This window comes from Haliotis rubra, unplaced genomic scaffold (assembly GCF_003918875.1).
Source record: "Haliotis rubra isolate DU_JTF1 unplaced genomic scaffold, ASM391887v1 Scf245, whole genome shotgun sequence".
Lineage (NCBI taxonomy): Eukaryota > Metazoa > Mollusca > Gastropoda > Lepetellida > Haliotidae > Haliotis > Haliotis rubra.
Genome location: NW_025766503.1, coordinates 1207306 through 1232127, shown reverse-complemented (window position 1 = coordinate 1232127; position 24822 = coordinate 1207306). Strand labels below are relative to the sequence as shown.

The 24822-nt window shown below is 39.5% G+C and overlaps 1 protein-coding gene across 1 annotated transcript in view; it reads left to right on the top strand.

The window, feature by feature from the left end:
* Positions 1-24822, top strand: part of LOC124279026 (tyrosine-protein phosphatase non-receptor type 1-like) — a 44291-nt gene that overhangs the window by 4792 nt on the left and 14677 nt on the right. Inside the window, 8 exon segments of the mRNA XM_046714818.1 lie at positions 7294-7402; positions 8438-8538; positions 9853-9951; positions 11892-12041; positions 13127-13336; positions 18208-18246; positions 18248-18406; positions 18718-18977. Coding sequence (XP_046570774.1) covers positions 7294-7402; positions 8438-8538; positions 9853-9951; positions 11892-12041; positions 13127-13336; positions 18208-18246; positions 18248-18406; positions 18718-18977 — 1127 coding nt within the window.

The following is a 24822-nucleotide window of genomic DNA, read 5'->3' as shown; positions in this document are numbered from 1 at the left end:
CATCAGTAATCCATATGGAGGTGTCACTTCCTTCCAATATTGTACTTGTCAGTGTCTTTCTGTCAGACTGGTGTTAGTTTCTAAACCATGATCTGAGATTAGAGAAACCATTTTCTGTTGTCTGTTTAAGGGCACTGGACTAAATTTGTATGTTTTATTTTTTATTTTTTTGGTGATAGTTAAATACTAGTCCTGTTAAGATTCACTCGTGTATTTGGTGAATCAAACCATGCCCCTTCAATTCATTATTCATGGTTACTAGAATCAAATAATTGCAAATATTGTTCAGAGAGTTTTTCCTTTCAAATAGTTTCTTGTTCAACTATTTTCAAGAAAAGAAAGGTAGGCAAAATGGAATATATCCAAGCCACTTGTGTTATCTTGCTGAAGCCCCTTTCGGCTCTGTTACAAGACGATAAGTAGCATTGTTTACAATGTATAGCTCTTTTTGCTTTGTAGAAGGTATTAATCAAATGTTTCAACTTAAGTAATTACATGACATGTTTTTTATTATAATTTCTTGATATTAAACATAAAGTATTCATATTCACTTGTATTCAAAGATATATATTTTTCCTTATCCTGACGGCGGTGGGGTAGCCTAGTGGTTAAAGCGTTGGCTCGTCACGCCGAAGGCCCGGGTTCGATTCCCCACATGGGCACAATGTGTTAAGCCCATTTCTGGTGTCCCCCGCCGTGATATTGCTGGAATATTGCTAAAAGCGGCGTAAAACTAAACTCAGTCAGTCAGTCAGTCCTTATCCTGACTCATGCTCTTTTGCTTGTCTTCTTCTTGCGAACATAGTGGAACACTTGTATCTCCTTAATTGAAGCTCCCTTCAATGTAAAGTCACTAATTAGTACTCACCAAGAGTTGCCTCCCTTTGCCCCTGCGCGGGAAAGGAGGCGCCACCTTCTGGCCTCATGCTTCACTCTCTCCTTCTTCGCCCAGTGAGCAGGATGTGAGAGCGCCTGTGTCTCCTTACACACTATATCCTTTGGTTATTCTTAGTTAGTTACCTCCTATAGGTTACTATAGAGGTATAGCTAGTATCCTTCATTAATATGTATTGATAATTACTCGTATTTCTACTGTTTATTCACGGGAGTTCGTGATTGTTCAGCTAGTTTTACGTTGATGAAAATCTGTACTATTTGTAGATTACGTTTTTCTGCTGCTGACCCGCATGTAATATGCCCTAGTTGTTCTACGCCTTGTGCGTTTGATTCACGTTGCAGTTACTGCATTAATCTATCTAATTCTGCTTTTAATAAATATCATCTTTGCGTCTTGAGACGTGCAGCAGATAGGTCACGCAAACAAGGGTTAGACATGGCCGATACATCGGAACCCCTAGCCAGTCAGCTGCTGTTGGTCGACCCCCTCCCGTCTGGTGTTCCGCTAGAGTTTCCCTCGGAGGAGGGGCGCGTGGGATGCAGTCCGCCGCCTCCAAGAAGCGTCCTGCTTCCCCAGACATCCCATCATCGCAGCCAAAGTCTAAGAGGGCCTCGACGTCTACTCAACGCAGACTCCATACCCCCAGGGCAGCATCTACCTCCAAGGGAAAGTCTACGAAGTCGTCAAGAACCTTCTCAGCCGAGATCGTTCCAGCCGCCGAACTGGGCCTCTACGATGATCAGCCGATCATCATCCCCGACCTACGCCACAAGAAACGACCGGTGACAGCTACAGTGACGTCAGCAGAGATCGCCATGCAGCCTGATGTGTCTACACCGATGTCGGACGATCTCCCTGAGGGCCCCGCCGCTAACATCGCAGAGAGGGCACCGACTACATCGTCGCAGACCGTCCCAGATGAACTGATGCGGCAAATCATGATCATGATGGAGGACCACTACAGACTGGAGAAACAACCAGCCCAGGGCCTGAGCCTTCGCGAAGGCTCCAACGCAGACGACACCCCAGAGGGACCCCCCGTCAACGTAGCGGCCACGACGAAGCCACCTTCGCGAAGGAAGTCACAGACCACCTCGACGAAGGACCCAGATGTACAGCCTTCGCGAAGGCCTTCGCGAAGGCGGGATAGATCATCACCTACCTCGGCTTCATCCTTAGATGCGGACTCAGACCACCAGACTTCACGAAAGCCTTCGCGAAGGTCAAGTCGCCGTTCCCCAGGACCGGATGCAGAGGAAGCTTCGCGAAGGGCACCTTTATCAGGCTCCAAATCATCTTCGTCCAGAAGGACATCGAGGGATTCCACAAGAGCTTCGCGAAGCTATCAACATTCACCTCACAGATCTCCGCGAAGGTCAACCCATAGACGCAGATCGTCAGGACGTTCACCAAGACGATCCCCTCGCCATTCTCCATGCCGATCACCTCGCCGTTCACCGCACCGATCTCCTCGTACATCACCACGTCGATCTCCTCGCAGGTCACCACACAAGTCTTCACAGAAGTCCACAGTCAGGTCTCCCCTAACGTCACCCGGTACAGTGGTAGAAGCACACAGTCCACCATCTGAAGAGCATCAACCTCTCATCAGCGATCCTGGGGTAGAAGATGATGGAGGCATCATTTTCTCAGACGCTGAGATACGATATTGGATGGTAAACAACCTAGACCTTTCTTCACCTTCCAAGAGTGGTAACTCGGCGCATACTTACCTGATGAAGGAGGACGATGCAGACGCCGTTCTTTTCTAGAACGATCAATGAGACTCTTATCACCAGATTTCGTGACGCGACTTCTGAAGATGATAGGATGATCTACTCGGCCCTACTGATGCAAAAGAAGGACCAGCAGTTCCTAACGGATCATCTCACATCAGTCTCAGCAGCGCTAACCTTAGCTCGTCGTCAAGGCCTCCTCGCTTCCTGCAGCTGGGGTGAGAACTTTACAGCTCCACTCTATACAGCCCCGTGGTCCTCCCCATCCATCTTTGACGGAGGAATAGAGAAAGTCTCCAAGGAAGTCACTAAGGATTCTAGAGAAGTCCTTATGATTAAGTCGATGGACACGCTAGCCAGCGTCATCAGGCAGACTTCACAAAGATATTCAGGGAAATCTAAATTCACTGGATTACCGAGAGCACGGCCAGCTCCAGGGGAAAAGATTCTTTTCGTCGCCCATATGGCAACTACAGAGGAGGATCAGGAAGAGGCAGGGCACCCAGAGGTTCCCGCAACTATAAACGTTGAAAGACAGGTTCGGAACGACTGGAGTCTTCCACCCCCAGCCGTTCCAGTACAACCGTCACAAGTGGGTGGACGCCTTCAACTACACTGGGAGAACTGGGGAATGTTACAAGACCCTTATGTCTCCAACATTCTTCAACACGGATATCGTATCCCACTACAGGCCACGCCTCCGCTGACAGTCAACCCTCACAAGTTCGACTTCCAGGCACAACAACTACCAAAGTTAAGAGAGTCTGTTACATCGCTTTTAACCAAGCAGGCCATAGAAGTACTAGATCAAGTAAACGTCGAACCAGGCTTCTACTCCCCAGTTTTCCTAGTACCCAAGAAAAACTCCAAGGAGAAATACAGACTCATTTACAACATGAGCATATTCAACAGAGATTATCTACGCAAACCGCCAACGCTTGATACATCTACCTCAGTTACGACAGTTGATTCGATCCCATGGATTACATGGCCAGTATAGATCTGCAAGACGCATATCTACACATCCCGATACATCCCGAATCCAGGAAATACCTACGATTTACACTAGACGGGCTGCATTACCAATGGAAAGTACTCCCATTCGGAAGATCATCAGCCCCCTGGCTATTCACGAGGATAACGAAACCTATCGTCACCTATCTACATCGTCTAGGGCTACGCAGTGCGTTCTACCTCGACGACGGGATACAAGTAGATCAAGTTCCACAGCGTCTCAAACTACAGTTAAACTACATCATAAAGCTACTAACACAGCTAGGATGGTTAGTAAACTTACTCAAGTTGGACCTAGTACCATCGCAAGATCTGCAATTTCTAGGCATTCGATTTATCACGACTCTCAACCGTATCGTCGTACCAGAAGACCGATGGCTCAAGATCCAACAGACCATTCCTCTAGCCCTACTCTCTCCGTTACCACTACGACATTGGCAGAGCCTGTTGGGTCTCCTCACGTCAGCCCAAGACATGACAGTCAGAGGCAGAATACAGTTACGGCCGTTACAGGTCTTCATCAATGCACATCTCGACGACCTACAACCATTCAGTCTACCGAAACACCTCAGCCCTCATCTACTATGGTGGACCAGGAGGTCGAATGTCTGCGAAGGTATTTGTTTAGCAGAGCCGGAATTCAAAACCCATCTATATGTAGACGCGTCGCTCCAAGGTTGGGGAGCTCATCTCGCCAACCGGACGGCTTCAGGGTTATGGAATCAGCAAGAAAGCAAGCTCCATATAAACATGTTAGAGATGAAAGCGGTAATCAACGCCATACTTCATTGGAGCACCATTCTACAAAATGCGCATCTGATGATTCATACCGACAACCGACAGTGGCGTTTTATGTGAACAAACAAGGCTCAACGAGATCACTGAACCTATTGACTTTAAGCTTTCAACTGTTCGATCTAATCGACGATCTCAACTAACATGTCAGAGCATGTCACATTCCCGGAGCCAAGAATGTACTAGCAGACGCACTCTCTCGGCCACATCTACCGTCACCGACAGAATGGATGCTCCATACAGAAATTTTTGCACAGATTATCAAGCAAATAGGAGCTCCGCTAGTAGATCTATTCGCCACTCGCTTCAACAATCAGCTACCGACATTAAGTATCACCAGTCCCGGACCCACAAGCATGGGCAACGGATTCTAAGCATATCCTGGGAAGGCCTCAATGCATACGCGTTTCCGCCGCCAGCGATAATTCCTCAAGTGTTACAGAAAATCAGACAAACACAGAGCCTCCAACTCACTTTGGTCGCCCCCTACTGGCCAGCCAGAACGTGGTTTTTCCCATTCTATTTCAAGAAATCGGACAACCAACACTAGAGCTACCAAAGCGCTCGAATCTATTAGTACATCCACACACCAAACAGGTGCATGGAAGCCCAGAAGTATTCCAACTTCACGTATGGACTGTATTAAAATGTGTTTAAACAAGAGAGGGTATTCAACCAGAGCGGCAAAAGCAGTCACGCTTGCCTTTCACGCTATTCTACACGTGGCAATGCGACGACAAGTGGCACAGTTTCAAAATTACGCAGCAAATAAGGGATTTACAGCGAGATGCTACACATCCACAAGTGGCAGATTATTTGTGTTACCTACGCCAAAACAAACATTTAAAAGGCTCGACATTGTCAACATATCTTGCCGCGCTTAGTTCTGTGATAACTATGAGAACGGGTGTCAAGCTAACCAAGACGCCAGAGTTACTGGCCTTACTACGTGCTTTCCGATTGGAGGATCAGAAGCGGAAGTTCCACGCCCCAGCTTGGGATCTGAATATAGTGCTCCAACACCTCACAAGTGAGGCTTATGAACCGTTGGAATCGACAACCTTTGAATTTCTCTCACAGAAAACGCTTTTCCTGTTATCTCTAGCCACGGCAGCCAGGATGTCAGAAATTCACGCACTAGATTATGAGAGGATACAGTTTAATGACAATCAAAACACAGCGCACCTGGGATTAAGATGGGATTTCATCGCCAAAAATCAATTGCCAGGTCAACCAGACAGATTATTCCATATTCCTGCACTCTCCTCGATTCTCGGATCTCAAGATACACTGGACTTATCTCTATGCCCAGTCAGAGCTATCAAAATCTTTTTACGACGTTCCAAAACAAGGCGAAGATTTCTCAAACGATTATTCATCCCCTTATCGGCAACAACTCAGACAGAAGTCTCTCGTACCACCATATCTATATGGATAAGAACTGTTATACTTCGCACCTACAAGGCGGCAGGACTCGACCCTCCAACAGCATCAAATCCCCATGAGATCAGGGCATTGCCTTCCACACTCGCTCTACACGGTAACTGTTCATTAAATACAATCATGGAAGGATGCTTTTGGAAATCTAACATGGTGTTTGCTAATCACTATCTGAGAGATATCACCACCGAGGGCGTCTCAGGTATTCACCATTTCGGTCCCTTGGTCCTCGCACAGCAGTTGACAGTCCCTCGTGAGATCGTTAACACATAGTCTTAACGAGATTATTATGTATATATTCATACCAGTATTATCTAGCTTATAACTCTACGGAGTTTTAGGGCTATTTATATACTTAGCTTAGGTCTACTCAGCCTTAAGCTTGTACTGATGATTATGTTCAGTTGTATAGCTTCTCCTTGTCGGAGTCGCTTTTATATCTTTATTGCTATTATCATAGTATATTATTATTGTAATACCCCATCTATGGCAATGTATAAACTTATGGTTTATAGTAGAGGAATTATCCTAAGTCAGTGCCATTATGAAGTTCCCGTTAGGGGGTTATTACAGTTATATATATATAAATCACTAATTAATTTTATAAATCCAAAGTATTCTGTTCTTTCCCACCTCCGTTTCCGTAGGATTCTACAAGCAAAAGAGCATAAGTCAGGATAAGGAAAAATATGTAATTTTTAGAGTAAAATTGATATTTTATACTTATCCTGACTCATGAGGTAAGCCCTCCCATCCTCCCCACATAACACTTTGGATTTCCCTGTAAATTCAAGTGTTGGGCTCGCTATATCAGGAGAGAGTGAAGCATGAAGCCAGAAGGTGGCGCCGCCTTTCACGCGCAGGGGGCAAAGGGAGGCAACTCTTGGTGAGTACTAATTAGTGATTTTACATTGAAGGGAGCTTCAATTAAGGAGATACAAGTGTTACACTATGTTCTCAAGAAGAAGAAAACAAGCAAAAGAGCATGAGTCAGGATAAGTATAAAATATCAATTTTACTCTAAAAATTACATATTCATTCGTAAAACGTATTGTATTTGCCTCATAGTGTATTTGTTGTAGTCCTATTAAACGCACTATTGCTATAACTTGATTACTACCCTGGTATTACTGGATGACCATGGCTATTGCTCTTCTCCTAACATTCTAAACTGCAGATTACTGTATTATTGGACATGGTGACTTGTCTTTCAGTTACCGTGCAAGGCACATGATGAGTATGTTTTATGAAGGAACTTATGTTATTCTGTATATTTTTATCATCTTTTCAACATAACCATAACATGCTTACTGATAAAAAACTTCAAGAACAAATTATTGAGCCTTTGAACTTTGTAAGTATATTATTTCAAACATGGATTACTAGTAGTGTATGTTTGTTTTTTCCCAGAGAGTGAAAAACGAAGCATCTTTAAAGACACTTGACAACAAATTTGGAGTGACAGAAGCAAGGAAGCCAGAAAACAAACATAAAAACAGATACAGAGATGTCAGCCCATGTGAGTCAGTCATATTCTTTGTAATCCTGGCAATATACAAAGTGTCACTCATGGTTTGTGTGGTCTTATTGAAAATACTTTGCAGAAATTTGCATCCAGTATGCACAAATAGATGCAGAAAAAACACTTTGCTTCCCAATAAGATTGTACCCTGTTCTTGGCGAGAAAATGACAAAGGTGTTGTAATTTAAGTAATTTTCTTCTTTCTAATTTTCTGCACACCACCATTTGATTACTTTACAGACCCTAATATTTCCTTTAGCATGTTTAACAATGCTTGAAATTAATTTTTGAGGGTTGGCTGGACCTTCAGTTCTGTAGATTAAGGTTAAACAATGATGTTGGCTAAATAGTAGTTTACCTGATGCCTTCTGCTATTACCGGAGGGAAGTACCATAAGGAAATTTCGAATTTGTTTTGCTGCAATTTATAAGTGCCCCTAATTCCTGTAGTGATTTACAGGGAATTTACAATGTCAATTTTAGTTATCATAGTTGTAAAATAACCATCAAAATATAAAGTATAAAAATACTACCTTTGTTGAAATGTCACCCTTTTTGATCTTTATCCCCTTATTTTTCAAATACAGTAGAATACTTTTATAATGAACACGGATATAACGAACTGACGGCTATAGCGAACTGTTTTAAAAGTCCCGAATAAACCTTATATTATCATATAAAAAAATGAATAGCGAACTACGGATATAACGAACTAATTTCAGTGGTCCCCCGGAGTTCGTTATAAAGGTATTTACTGTAGTCATTTCTGCTGCTTGACTTCATTAGTCCTCAAACAAATGCAGTCCACTGGCACTGTCTATTTAGTATTTAAGAAGGACTGGTTAATTCTCTTCTGGGCTGGTAAGTTTTTGAAGTTACCAGCCCAGATGTCATGCTGGGTTTTTGGCTTATTTCATACACTGACAAATGTGATGCAATTTCCAAAATATTGATCTATTTATGTAGGTTATGAGTGGTAACCAGCTAACTATGACTATATTTCTCACTATATACTATTTCCATTGTGATTCAGATGACCACAGTCGAGTTGTGCTGAGCCAGGGTGACACAGACTACATCAATGCTAACTACATTCAAGTGACAGAGGCCAGAAGGAAATACATACTTACTCAGGTTAGATTAAGAGGTTGCCATAGATGTGACAAAGGGAGTGGAAGAAAGCTAGTCTCTGCTTCAGATGTCAGCATCACAGTGTGTTTCCTTAAGCACAGTTTTACAAGTTGCAGAGATGTGTGGAAAAAACCCAACCACTATGAAAATGTACCGTATATTACCATAGCTAATCCGACCCCCTAACTTGACCCTTAGAATCAGTGTCAAAATGGTATGTTTCGTACATAAGCCAACCCCCAGTGATAGGGTCCTAATTGCGGCAAACTCAGACCACAGACAACTGGCAGTTACCGATAATTACAACTTCGGTCCGCATTATTCAAAGAATTCACAATCATATTGTGTCTACTCGCACCTCGAAATGAAGTGTAGTTGACAGAAAATGGATAATATATTTTGTTTCGCTAAATATCATACTTATTGTAGCTGGACGATCACATGTCAACAAACTGGCTTGCTTATTTTACCCCATTCCATGTGCGTACAACTTCCGCTTACCATGTTCATGAGGGTACGTTTTTCTCTCCAACCACGATAGCACCAATATGACATATTATCAACAATCATGAACTGATTGCAGCCTCATTATCCATGGACCGCTAGTTTACTGTAACATCGGTGAAAACGTGTGTGAATTTAAATGGCATGCTTATTATTTCAAATGATAAGTTGAGAAGTGATTAATCTTTAATTTCATTTTTGGAGAAACAATTAGTAAAAAATAATTTATGTATAGTGGGTGTTTGTAATGTCCACAAAATATCAAAGCTTCATAACATTCTTCAAGTCCTTTCAAATAATGTTACTTATGTGTATTAAGCTGGTAAACACAACGGCCATAGATCTTCCGCCTACAGTCAAATCTTCCACGTCTCAAGTAGAAACAGCTCCAGTTCCTGTTTCAGGGCAACATGAGCTACTATTTCAGGAAGTCACATTAACTTATACTCCCATAATCGTATGGTATCGTATCTGGTGACCTGCAGTAACTGTATACACTATATAATGTCAAGAGCAAGGTGACACAATGTAACCATTTGAACTTAAAACGTCTGCATTTTGGCATTAAATCATTTACACTCATGTTTCATATTTGGCAAGTGTAGCTATTTCTAGTCATCATATGAATAATTATATGGGTAGTTAGATTACATATTGTTTCAACATATTAAATGGGACCTTCTTCAGAACAAATACTTCAGAGCATTGATTAAAGCCTTTTTTAATCTCTTTTAAGAAAATGTTCTTTTCTATTTATCTTTTCTGATTCATAATATCCTATATATCACTAATAAACTGATCTGTCAAATACAGGGCCCCTTGGATCACACAACTCCACAGTTCTGGCAGATGATATGGGAACAGAAGAGTAAAGCTATTGTCATGCTCAACAGAATCATCGAGAAAGGGACTGTAAGTATCATGTATTTTATCTATCAGAGAATTGATGTGCATTAATCATTATCTATAATCTTGCGTCTTAGACAAGTCAGAATGAGTAATGTGAAAAAATGTTCACTTTGCACATGAAGATTATATCTTATTGCAACTTTTAGCCTAAACATTTACTTTCCTGAATTGTTATAACAATTTCAGACACCAACAAGACCTGGACATTTCTACCTGTCCTTGTTAAGCCATCAACATTTGACAAACTGAGAACAGCTAGCGGGCTAGCTTCAATGTGTATCTGTTTTGACTGCGAATTTAATATTTGACATGTTTAGAACTAGATGAAGAAGACTGCATTCGTGAAATATGAAGAATATGTCAAAGTAAGAATAGTGAACTTATTTTGGTATGTTTTTGTCTTTAAATACTTCAGATGTGGTTATTTATCCAAATGAATATTCTGACAGAGTAGTTTCACCGTGATTACCAGTGTTCATGAATAGCGTCTGACCCTCGGACAAATCTGGCAGATTCACCGACTGTCTGATGGAAGTCTACAACCCGTTGGCAACAGTGTCCGACTGTATATTTCACAATGACTTTGACTGAAGTTGTTATATTTGTCACACTTGTTCGCTGTCTATAAATTTTACATTTGTTAGTAATTTCGACGCCAATTATGATATAAGAAATGTTAAATCTGAAATGTGTGTTTAATGTTAACTTTCTTCTATGGGTCCTGTGAATTTTCAGTGGGTCAGACAGACATCTGAAACTTACAGGACCCAATGTCCTGTTACTTTGAAAAACCATTCGTGAACACTGGATTACCATCATATATGCCATGAGATGCAAATTAGTTTGGGATCATTTTGTCAACACCACTGGTGGATGCAGTATGTGATTGGATGTATCCTGATAGTGTTTGTGGTTCACCTAACAAACACATGTTTATCTGATAACCATGACTGTAATTATGATTGCTATTCACAATATAAACATGATAAACCTCTGATTGAAATAGCTGATTTTAGGGACACATCACTTGGGAAATTCATATCTTTAAGGGGTATAAAATAATGTTTTGTCTGCAATGTAGCAATGCTACACACTTTCACTTTTCCTTCCATATGTGAGTTCAACAAAGTTTAAGTACATACTGCAACATATTATCATTGAGTCCATTGGCATTTTTTCAAATCATTAGCTTCAACTCATATCTCGTTCCTTAATATATTCTCTAACACAAAAGCATTACCAAATTAAACAACCACAATTCCTCACATTTAAACAAAATCACTTTATCTTCCACACCTTTATCTAACCAATATTTTTTCAACTTCTGTCCATTCATTATGCAAGTTCTGTGGGATGTTGATGCACCAAGGCGATTGACATTTCCCTTCAAGTCATCAGACAACTTTGAGTTGTAAGTTGATGGAAACTACTGAGCTAAATGTTTTGGCCTTTTTTCATGGATTACCACATTTATCTGTGACTGCCACTATCATCTGGGTGTTATATTTGGTAGATCTTCTCTAAATCTGTGTTTGCAATCACACAGTAAACAGTTGTCTTTGAACATGTTCAACGGCTTATGAACCATGTTTTATATATTTGACAACATGGTCACCAAAGCCTAATCTAAAATAGCAGTGTTTTTTTTGTAATCAACTATACCTGGCCTATGTTATTGAACAAACTTTGTATTTAGAACGTTTAAGGGGTAGTCAGGATTCCTGCACACTGATCATGCTGATAAGAGACAGCCAAAATTAACTACATTCAAAACAGCAAGCAACATAATAAGTAACCATAAAAGTCATACAGCTGATCTATGTGAAAAAGCTAGTGTTGAACACACATCTCTACCTATTCTATGTCATCTGCTGAAGGTTATAGGTAATATGGTACTAATATACTAGCTTTAGGATGTCAACAACAAGTTATCTCTCTTCTAGCTCAAGTGCCACCAATACTGGCCCCTTGGATCTCACCAGGGCTATGAAGATGAGATGGTATTTGATGAAGTAGAACTGAAGGTGATTCTAAATGGAGAACAGGAAGGAGCTCACTACACTGTTCGGTCCTTCTACCTAGAAGATATGCAGGTCAGATTGTCAAAATGTCTCAATTAGGCAACATGTTTTTACTTGCTTTGCTAAAATTTTAACAAGGCAAAAGTTGTCAAATACAGTAGAATGCTTTTATAACGAACACGGATATAATGAACTGACGGCTATAGCAAACTGTTTTAAAAGTCCTGAATAAACCTTATATTATCATATAAAAAAGTGAATAGCAAACTACGGATATAACGAACTGATTTCAGTGTTCCCTTAGAGTTCGTTATAAAGGTATTTACTGTAATTACTAAACATGCTAAACAAGGACCACCTATTCATAATTATGCATCAGTTTTAAGATACAAACAAGATTTTTGTGTGAAAACGTAAAGAAGCTATGTGTGTTTGCAAGGATTATTTAAACTAGCCACCTGATATAAACATTACTGAAACTCTCCTAGCCCAGACATCTGTCAGTCAAATGCTGAACTATTCTGTACATTATTATACAAGGGGAAAGTGGTTCTTCCAGTTCCCTTTGACCATGTTTTTCAAACTAGAGTCATAATTTTCAAAGAAACACCAACAGAGTCACCTCAGTGGGTAGTTTTTTATCAGTGCCCTCCAAAATTTCTGTATGAATTCAAGTTATTTTCGTTAGCAAGGCTTACGAGAGATTTGTTGCTATCAGTGTATCACTGGCTCAGGTAGTCAGGTATTTGGAGACAAACAAGTATTTGTGACCATAACTGATTGTACTGGCAATGCAGACAGTATCTCTAAGTCTAAATAGTGTTCCTGCTTGATTTGTCAGGTTTGTTTTGCTCAACAGTTGTATTCCCACGTTAACCAACCAGCCAACCAGTCTTAGTTAAATGAGAAACTGAAAACAATTTGAATTTTTGTCTGTCCTACTGACAAAGTTCCATGAAGCAAGTAAAATAAAATGTCGCCTGATGTGTAGGTGTTGCATAAAGGCATGGATGCAACTAAACATGCATATTTGTTTACAGCTCAGACATTACTGTTCAGTGGTAATGTAATAGCACTCTCTCTCTCTCTCTCTTGTTATATGAAGCAATTTACAAGTAATCTTGATTGATATTTGTTGTGTTTGGTTTGTGTTTTAGTCAGGGGAAAGACGAGAGGTGTTACACTTTCACTACACAACATGGCCTGACTTCTGTGTCCCTGCATCCCCAACTTCCTTCCTCAGTTTCCTGTTTGCAGTGCGAGAAGCTGGAGCCCTCAACACTGAAGTGGGGCCTGCAGTGATACACTGTAGTGCTGGAATAGGGAGATCAGGAACCTTCTGTCTGGTTGATTCATGCCTTGTACTGGTTAGTTGTTTTTCTGACATTTCCCACCATCATGGTGTTTACAGGATTGTTGAATTAACATGACATTTATCGGTTTGTTAGGAAGATTATTGGGTTGCCATGAAATTTATAAAATTGAATACAGTGCTCTATCATAAGTGACAAACCATATCACAAGAGCTCTTAATGCAATATAGATTATGGAGTTTCTTATCTGAAATAAAAGCAACAGCAGCTTGCATTTCAGAACAAGCATACAAATTTTCTGTATCCCAGTGGATGCACTGTATATTTCAGGGGCGGTTGTCATTTTATATACAGAAAGGATTTCAAGTTTGATGAATGTTTCATTACTGATCTTTCATTACTCCTAATACATTTACTGCTAGTATTTTGACAGAAAGAACACAGCTGTGAGAGGTCCAGCTAAACCAAATATTTCTCCAAGCAGTTGTAATAAAGTGCTCCTGCAATTTTTCAAACCATTGCCTCTTTTTCTTTTTGTTCCTATATATGTTTTTCTTCAAAGAACTGGCTTCTGTTTAATGTTTTATCATGTATTTATACAACAGCATTCATTGTTTTGCTGGGGATGGTGACTTTGGTCAGTCTTAGACTCTCGTGTGTTTATTGTTCACCATCTTGGATTTTGGTGTGTTTTTTGTTAATCAAGTTTCACGTTAATTATCCTTGTCATGGCTTGTTATTTGTGTTTATTACAATTCATTCACGTTTTTATAGTTAAGCAGGTATTTGTTCACCTGTATGTAGGCATCATTTGGCACATAAAAATTAAAAATCACTTTCGGCAACACTCCATTTCCTCATATTTGGGTTTGTTTAGCTATTCCATTGTCAAAAGTGTTGAGGTAACAACACTCCTAGAGATCTTCTAAAGATCCTCATCCTCATTACCTCGATTATTTGCAAGTCAGTCTGCTAAATTCCAAGTACAATATTTGTGTGTGTGTGTCTCTGTCTCTGCCTAGCTTTAACAAATATCAGTGGGTCTGTCAGAAGAAATTATCTAGTTCCAGTCCAGGTAGTGTAAGAAGATGGCGTTATGCCCATCTAAACCTCCAATGCCTACAAGGAGGTCAGAAAATAATGCATATCCTTGGCTATCTAACCTGGCATCACTGGGCCTCTAATGACTCTGCCTCAAGGCATATGCCTGGAAATAAGCCTGCAAATACGCCTGCAAATCTGCGTCTACTGCAGGCAGTGCTCTCGGTCCTGACAGGCTTCACTCTGCAGCAGTGAGTACTACAGTGTCTCTAGTGACTCAGGTGCCAGCTGTCATGCAAGCACGTATGCCAGATGTTAGGTATGTGCCTCTGGGCCAACCTGAGATGTTTTACAAGTGCCTTCAAAATCTGTTGCGCCATAGGCACCTTCAGTGTGTTCCACCTTCTCCGAGTAGGGCGATTTTCCCCTCAACACTTGCCTAATCTAAATTCTAATGAACCACTATATCAACTTCATCAATTTGTCATAAATTGAAGTGCTCTTCCAGAAATTCTGCAAAAAAATCACAGAGTTGGTGTGATGTTTTTGATGATGATCAGCGTTTGATTGAGTTTTATATGTTTATTAGTTTTCAAGTTATATTGCAATTCATCGGTCCGCTTTTGAGCAAAAACAGACTATACACAGGATTATTATTCTGACTCATCTGAGAGATCCTTCAGACCAATATATGAAACTTCCCCGGAAAAGCACACAACTCAGCTTATCCAAGGTTGCAAAACTGAATGACTGACAGGCTGGAAGCGGTGATCCCCAGTCCAGATTTATATTAAAGGGCTTGATCATGTCCTTGGGGCACGTAATTTCTTTGACCCCCTGTGGTTTTTCACCAGCCCAATTTGTATTCTTTCTCCACCAGTGGATCAATGGTTAAAAAGACCAGTGTCATTTACTGCTGGCTTTTCATTGTTGCCTAAAGATCTAAAATGGCAGGTCTTCAGCTACACCTGATGCAACAGTTTCTGACTCCTTTTATCTGGTGTCAGGACCCAGATTTCTCCTTTGCTCTGCCATCCCATCCTAGATCACATCTCTTGTGGTGGACATGGGGACTGAACATCTCTGGAGGAATCTCTTTGACAGAGCTAAATCCGTGTAAGGGACACTCATCTGGAAGACATGACTGCCTCATGGCTCTATGTTTTGATGAACACTACAGTTGTCACATCAACAGTTTAGTATTAGAGGCTCTGATTCAGGCAATCATGCAATGGCAGGGAAGTCTGAAGGATGCTCCACTAGCCATTTCCACAGATCGCAGTATCAGGGAAACACTCATTTCACATCCCTACTTCAATGAACATTTTGGTTCTTTTTGTTAATGAACTGTCTGAACGTTGTGTTATCTCCGCATACATTGGGAAAGGCTATGAGTGTATGTTTTTCCACCTCCTGTACTGTTTCCCAGATATTACAGAAGATCAAAACCATAAAGAGTTAGCTCTGACTTTGGTTGTGCTCTGATATTCAGCGAGAAATTGGTTTGTGGTACTCATTGGTATGGCAATGAATTGCCCTATTAAAAGCTGAAAGCAGCAGGGTTCATTTGACAAAGCCGCAAAGAAAATGCCATGCCTCTGAAACCCAAGGAGCTCTTTTGATGCTTATATTTTTATAACCTCACATCTTCTAAGCTTTGGTAGGGGCAGATCATAGATGCTAAGATGAAGAAATATTTCTGTGTCTGCTGTCAGGATTTTTAAGCTGCCCAGTCTAAGTAAACTTAGGCTCAGTATTATTCGTTACACTGCTATACTGAGTCTAACAAAACCTTGTGGTAGGTCGCGTCAGGTAACCTTTCCAATTGACCAATCAGAACACAGCTTACCAAATCACGAAAGTGGACATTTGCACATACCTTTTGAACTTTTACCTTTGAAAAAGTTTGTACCCAAACGATTCCGAATGCTATTTTCCGTACGATCAGTGTTGGCGACTGGGGACGAGAAAATCCATTTTGTAAGTCCCGCCGAAGCCTAAATAGTAGCCATTGTCTGATTGGTTAAATCCGTTCGGCCGTCTCACCTTTGATTGGACGGTCATAGGTCGCCAAAGGTTACCTGACGCGACCTTCCACAAGGTTTTGTTAGACTCAGTATGGCAGTGTAACGAATAATACTGAGCCTAAGTTTACTTAGACTGTTCAGCTGTCATTCCTAGAATTTTCTGGATTTCCCAGTCACTACCTGCGAAATGTAGCGTTGGAAGACACTGAAAGTGTACTCAGACTATATGGCCTAGCTATTGTTCTGTTGCTGTCTTTTTCTGGGACATTTTCACTTTTGCTTTGGACAGGATTGAGATTTATATTGACACCTGTTTGGACACGGTTTTCAGTCATAGAGTATACCCACTGCCATACTGTCTGATTCATATGCATTAATGTGTAATGCAGGATAACTTTAGTAAAACCTCAATAGTTATTATAATTTGTATCCTGCATTACTGTGTCTAAGGGCCCAGCTGTAACAGATTTGCTTCCTCACACTTCAGTCACATTGGAGGTCTGCCTCACAACTGGTTGGAACAGCTTCTTTTTCAGTTTGACCTCTCACAGCTTTGTTCTTTCTGTCAAAATACAAGCAGTAAATGCATTAAGGAGTAATGCAGGATAAGGATGCAAATATAAAAATATTTTTATTTTACTATTTTGTTTCAATTTGGATTTCATGATTTATCTATGCTTTAAATTGTTATTGTATTGAAGTTAAAAGAAAAGCCACTGCAAAATGAAAGATACTTATTTCACCTTTTACATTACTTTAGAAACCATCATCTTGGCACTTCATATTCTCATTGTGAAATACCTCAGGCCTGTCTGTTCAATTATAATGCAGTGGGGGCGGTGGGGTAGCCTAGTGGTTAAAGCGCTCGCTCGTCACGCCGAAGACCCGGGTTCGATTCCCCACATGGGTACAATGTGTGAAGCCCATTTCTGGTGTCCACCGCCGTGATATAGCTGGAATATTGTTAAAAGCAGCATTAACCTGGACTCACTCACTCACTATAATGCAGTGCTGTATACCATCTTATTCCATACACATTTAGTACTTTGATGGCAATAGAGCAATGCAATACAATGATTTTAGGCGAATTCTGGACTGCACTGCCAATTTCCAGATTTCTTGACTACTGGATCTTTTTTATATGTTCAGCAGTATTCAGATCCTTCCATAAAGAGCTAATTTTAGACATTATTTAGGTTATGGGTATTCTAATTAGAGGTTGTTTTATGTCAAATATGATTCTGTTTTGTTGCCTTGGTGATCAGTACCTGGCAGTGATGATGTCAGGCGGATGAGTTGATCTCATGTATACAAGTGTGATACGTCCCTTGTCCCTAGTGCTTTTGGACTCGAAGATGTCATGTTACAAGAGAAGCAACTCATTCTTCGAACTTGTTTTTTCTCCAACCATAAATGTTAAGATTGCTGGAACATTAAGTAATATCAACTCCTGGCTTGGCTGGCCTGTTCTCATTTATGATTTATACACATGCTGTAATATGACTGGTGTGCTGCTGACCAATGTAAAAGACAGACAGATAACTTATACAATTATTGGACTCATAAATCTTTTCATTCATAAAGAATGTTCTGTATAGTACATGTATATACGTCTTTTCAAGAAATGATTTGTTGGGAAGGTGCAGATAGCATCATTGCATGAAAAGGAAACACCTGAATAGCATTAGTTATTGTAACCTAAGATTACGCAGTCTACAGATCCTCAAAAGTTTCATGTAATCTTTTTAAGGTGAGCTTCATGTTTTGGTTATATAATTTTTCATCCTGTCTTCTTTACAGTGTTTTTGTTTTGTTTGAAAGCACCAATGAACTGATACACAATGTTCATTCCTTCAGATCGAGAAGAATCAAGACCTGGATTGTGTAGATGTTAGGGGGGATGCTGATTGAAATGCGGTCATACCGCATGGGACTGATACAGACACCAGATCAGCTTCGCTTCTCCTATCTGGCTATTATAGAAGGAGGGAAGCATCTACTCAACATGTCAGATGCCAACTCCAATGTCAGAGACTCACGACATGGGCAATTTTCGGTATTTCAATCTCTGTTCTGCAAGCATAAATGTCACCAGTCACAAACTACATCAAAGCTAAAAAACACAAACAAAACGCAGCTTAAACCTACTGGTATTAAAGAAATTTCTTGCTGTATGATTTTGTCAATCTTTTACTCCAAAAAAATACCTTTCCCTGGAGATCTGAGGACAAATCATATGAGGTTGTGCCAATCACCTTTGAGGCTTCTTTGTTTATCTCGTTTTATTTTGTACTTTGGATTCATCTGGTTTTACCCTGTACTTTGGGATTATCTGTTCTTTCAGAACCACAATGACCATGAGGACAGTCCTCCCCCACCCCCAGAGCGCGCACTACCAGTCTGTCACCTAAGAGGGGTGTCTATGATTCTCCACCACCATTACCTCCCAAACTGAGAAGAATGAATGACGAGGATGAGGAAGATATTGATGCTGAACTGGATAAGCTGATAGATGATGATGATGGTGATGATGATGATGAGGAGGAGGAAGATGAAGATGACTTTATGGACATGACAGGCACCACAAGACTCTTGTGTAACTCAGCACCTGACAAAGAACAAGAAAGGTAAGGAATTCTAGTGTCAGCTATGTATTAGTGTTGGGAATCAGTTGAAATTGCGTAATTGAAGATTGGTTCATTGATTGGTTTGCATCATTTTTCAAACTTTCCTGTTCAGGTTGTTCAGGTTCAGGTTAAAATAACATGTAGATCTCTGTTTCATTGTTTGTATTTGCAAACTGCACAAAATGCTTTTGCAAATTTTTCAGTCAACTTAAAGTGATGCATCTTGCGACCTTAAATGGATGACTAATAATTCAGTCACAACTTGTCAATAAGTGAAGTGAGTTCTCACAGAACAGGCTGACACCTTTTGAGATATGGACAGTTTCAGTAATGATCAACATGATTTGTCTGATTAAACACTGAAACTTAGCACTTCACCAAGCACTTGTATTTAAACAGCAACCCTCTTTGATGGAACAAGTATTATTATTATTATTATTTTATATTTATATAGTACACATACCCACTCAACTAGTACATTCTCAAGGCGCTGGTAATTTTTCCCACAGTCATTGGATGTCAATCTCAACGGCACATCGTATTTTCAATCTCAACTCCCTGGGGATCATACAACTCTTGCAGCCACTAGGCGCACCGAGTTATTGCAGCATTCTCATCCTTACGAGGTACCCATTCACAGCTGGGTGGACTGGGACACATAGTCACAGTACTTTGTCCAAGTTTACTGCACGTTTCTGTACCCGCAATAGGTGATTACACGTATTCATGTGGCCACCGTCTGGTTATTTACCAACGGATTAGTGGGTTCTTTTAAGTGCACAGGGTTCTGTACTGTACACTAGGGGTTGTGGCAACATGGCAAGAATCTGTACACAAAGTTGACTCCAAGGTTTTTACACCTGGTCACAGATGGGCTCGATCCCGGCACCTCATGCTCGATGGATCACTAGCCTGGCACCTTAGCAAGCTCGCCCACCATGCCCCAACTCTGCTTTTGCATCATCACTGTAACAAACCACTGTAACAAAAACTGAAAAAATAGAAGCCTGAATGTGTAGGGTACTAAGCCAACTACAACTCTTAAGGGGCGGTGGGGTACCCTAATAGTTAAGCATCCGCTCGTCACGCTGTAGATCCGGGTTCAATTCCCCACGTGGGTACAATGTGTGAAGCCCATTTCTGGTGTCCACTGCCGTGATAAACCTGTGAGGGTCCAGGTTAGAATATTGATCTTCAGTAACGCATGCTTGTTGTCAGAAGCGACTAACGGGATCGGGTGGTCAGGCTCGCTGACTTGGTTGGCACATGTCATCAGTTCCCAGTTGCGTAGATTGATGCTCATGCTGTTGATCCCTGGATTGTCTCCTCAGACTCGATTATTTACAGATCACCACCATATAGCTGGAATATTGCTGAGTGCGGAGTAAAACTCACTCACTCACTGCCATGATATTGCTAAAAGGGTGTAAAACCTTACTCACTCAACTCTTAAATGACTTCAACATGTTTGATAGCATCTCAGTTCACTTCAGCTTGGTATATAAATCATTTTTTTAAATAGGATAGGTCAGTTACAGTTCTGGTTTCTTAGTGAAACATTATGCAGTTATTCCTATTATCTAGTGTTTGAAATACTAAAATAGTAGTCCCTCCAACTTTATTACTGATTTAAATTTCCAAATCCATTTTACAGTATTAACCATTTTCATAGATATATACCTGAGCATTTTCTATTCTTTGGAACTCATTTTAGTGTCATATATGTCACATGATACAATAAAGTCATCTTACCTATCTGAAGATTAAAAGATTTTCAGTTTAAGGATCATACGTCATGCTACTTGCAAGCTGCATTGTTAGGGTTGGGTATCGCCAAGATTTTTGTATTGCGATATATTGCGATATGTGTTGCCGTATTGCAATACGTATTGCAATATATTGTGAAAGTGTGACACATGGTTTAGTGCTTTCAACACCAGTCAACCAGAGGCTTTTACTGCCATGACACTGAGTTCCCAGAGACTCTGAGGTCATAGATGAGGCCTATGTTTATCAAGGAAAATATCAGCTTGTAAAACATTATTACTGCTACACGTCATGCACCATTTGAAAGGTTTACCAGTAATCCTAACATATTTATAAATATGAAAGTTATTTTTTATCATAGTATTCAAATAATACAATAACAATTAAAATAAGTTAAGTTTTAATGAAAATGTAAGTGTACACTTTATAATGTCTAGATAAACCACGAAGGAAGCAAAACATGCAGCGATTTTTTTCCATTTGTAATATGTCATAATATCCCCTTACCTTTTTATTCTATATTTTCATTTTTACGAAAATTATTATACAAAGGTATCTGAAATAATATGTATGGACGGCTTTTTCCCGATAACTGGCTTTCCGCTCGGTAACATGACACAACAGCGGGAAATACCTCCGTTTTCCGAAGGTTTTTATAAATAACACGGAGTAACAGGAGTGTTTTCGCAGTTGTAAGAAGCGATTTTATTGGTTAAACATTGGTTTCTAATGACGCTTTTTCGCCACAATCTGCTATAACATTCGTAACTACTCGCCTCTTTCCGTGACCTACAAGAAGACTCGTACCTGTATAGTACGCCATTATTGCTAAAAATCGTGGCAATCCAATAAAATCGCGTGTAGTAAAATGTGAAATGAGTCAAATACATTCATGACCAATTCGTGTTATTCCGGACAAGCCGAATAGCGTAGGTCACTGAAAGAGGCGAGTAGTTAGGAATGGAGTCAAATAGTTTCTTTGTGATTATCGATTTTCATTATTAGTTCCGGGATTATAAAATTATCTTTTTACTGATATTTGTTAATGACATAAGAAACTTATTTAACATGCCTTTCAAGGAGTAGCCATGTTTGGAAATTCAGAGTTATCTTTCTTTGGAAATATTCCTAGACTAAATCTTGGAAGGGCATTTAGAAGTGGAATGCATAAGAAAAGCAAGATGACACGACGTGTTGTCCACAATAAAGAAGTTGACATCCATAAATCTTGCTTTTCTTATTCCTAGACTAGTCGTACCAGGTACGAGTTGCAATCTTGCTTGCCGGAACGATACGAGTAGTTACGAATGTCTGCTATAAGGCTTGTGATTGGTCAAAATCATGAAAGTGAGCTAAGGCAACCAATATTATTACAGCAATGGATACCGTCCTTGTAAATGAAAACTTTAAAGATTTAGACGAATTTTTTTGGTAAAATCATCCTATTCTGAAGGGGTTACGCACAAAATCACCACCTTATGGAACTTAGTTGTCGGATCGTGCTTGGTTATGACCTGTGACAAAAATGCTTCAAGCATATATTTTAGCATTAAACATCGTGTGCAAGCATGAAGTTCGAGGCGACGAAAGCCAAAATGTTATTTGGCATACATTTCATGATCGCGCTCAAAAAGATGGAAAATAGTAACTTATGATGTACGTTTGACAACTTTTATGAGTACTGTTCTTGATTTTATTGTTTAGTTTATTCAGTTTGTTTCATTATTTCTTCGAAACATCGCTACATTGCTCTTTGACAACTTTGATGTGGACCCGTTGCCGAATAGTTTTTTGTTTTCAATAACATTGCGAAAAATAGTTTATAATTCTAATTCTGTCAATAATATATGTTCATTTGAAATGCAATAAGTATTTTCCGACAAGTGATAGATTTAATAAGTGAATCATATGTTAGGTAGGTTCCTAAAATTATATACCATTTTGATGCGCCTACTGTCTGGGGACTTGTGACGTCTTGGCCTGTTTTCCAGTCTGTGGTGTTGAATGGGTTAACTACGGTGATGAAATTACTGTCTTCCTTTCATTTGAAACAATGCCACTGGCCACTGTCAGGACACAGTTGTGATTGACCAATATACATTCTCAAAACTATTAATGTATAATGATATAAAGGAAATACAAATCTTATTAGTATTTTAAACTACCGGTACATCACGAACCTTACCGATCATGGTCACGGAAATTGCTGATCGTATCGGGTGAACCGGTTCGCGAAAAGTGTACCGCAATATATCGTATTGCAAAGTTCGAATTGCGATATACCGGTTAACCGGTATTATCGCCCAACCCTATGCATCGTGTTATATTTTTTAGTTATTTGCATGAACATTATATTTAATAAAATTAGTTGAACCTCAAGAGTAAGGAATTTGAGCTTGAGACTAAACATGTTTACAAAATCCGCGAACACTTACCTTTATAAGCGTATGACATCCAACAGAATTTACAGATGGCATGATTCATATCTAAAATATCTAAATCGCATTGGACAGTTTTGTTTTGTCTTGTCAGTTTGTTGTGTGGCGCAGAATCCAAAATGTTCCTAAACCTGTGAGTGAAGGTTTTGGCCCGGGATTACTGTGTATGGTATCTGCCATTTTCTTTGGTCATTCTCATACAGGAACTAACATGAGAAACAAAACTAAACCTTGCTATACTCTAATAATGTTCTGAAAATGCAAATAAGTAATATAGACACGTAACTTTATAAAACCTCTATGTAAACTGACTATTCCACATGTTTTGCCACATAAGTTAGTAATCTTGACCAATATGCAGAAACTTGAAGTTTGACAAATGCGAGCATATGTTTTCCGGAAAATATGTACATGTACTATAGAATTTGAAACTTACGCTGTCTTGACACTGGTTTCACCAACCAACAAGCTACTAGTGCTTATGAAATGTAAATTTAACCGCACAGCTAAAAAAAACATTATGAAAAATAGTTTTAATGCTAAAAAAGTTTTCCAAAATCATTTGTGTTTCATTATTCTGAGAAATGGTTGTTTTGTCACTGTGACCAATCATTGATTATTTCAATAAATCGCAACACCACTAACATTTGTTTGTGTTTTGAAATTCAGTAAGTAGGTTGTATATGGAATAATATGATATAGTAATATGAAACACACTGGGCCTCCACTTAGCCCTGTTATACAGGTTGATGGCTCTGCCTTAAATTTCTCCCAGATTTCTGATTTTAAGAACAGCTGCAATATGAAATGCCATTTTGGCTCATTGCTATTTTGTGAAATACACTGAAAAGCTGACGTTTGGTATATAATGAGTCATTCTCAAAAGTTGCAGCTACTTGGTGTACAAAAGACAACATAATTGAAATACAAAATCGTCAATCTTTATTTTCACAAATGGTAAGATACGTTGTTAAGGTTCACATATCAATAGTATTTGAGGCTTAATTATGTCCCATATTTTTATGAAAACTTATTACACTAATTAGGACGAAGACACAATGTCTTTCCTGTAACAACAGTAATATCCACATTTTTCTTAAAAATACATTGATATGTAAAGATATTGTATTGTAAAATCTACCTTATGTGTTATTTTGTTACTCACACTTAAAAAATCAGTTCTAAAATTGTATTTTTATTAAATAAACCTGTTCTATACTGTGTCAGATGAAAAAGTGAAATCTGTGGGTACTTTGCAATACTCTTGACATCCTTTCAACTGTCTCCCCTCAAAAATCATTGCACTGAAGGTGATTTGAAGAGAACATTTTGATATTTCTGAGTCATTTCTGACAATGTCTTACTCTTTAGATAATAAAACATTTACTTTTTAGTCCTGTTATATGAAAGACAGTATCGTTATGCCAAAGACACCCAATGTTATTGGAAAGAAAGTATATCAAGTATATTTGAAAAACGATTTAATTGTAGCAAATATATTTGATCTATCTGTAGTGAAAGGAATAGTTTTTTGCCTGTTACCCTCAGTTGTATAGTAAGTGTTACATGTTACATTTATATCTCCAAATAAGGCGAGTAACAATGACATGTTTGTTACAGAGAAGACAATTCAATCGTAT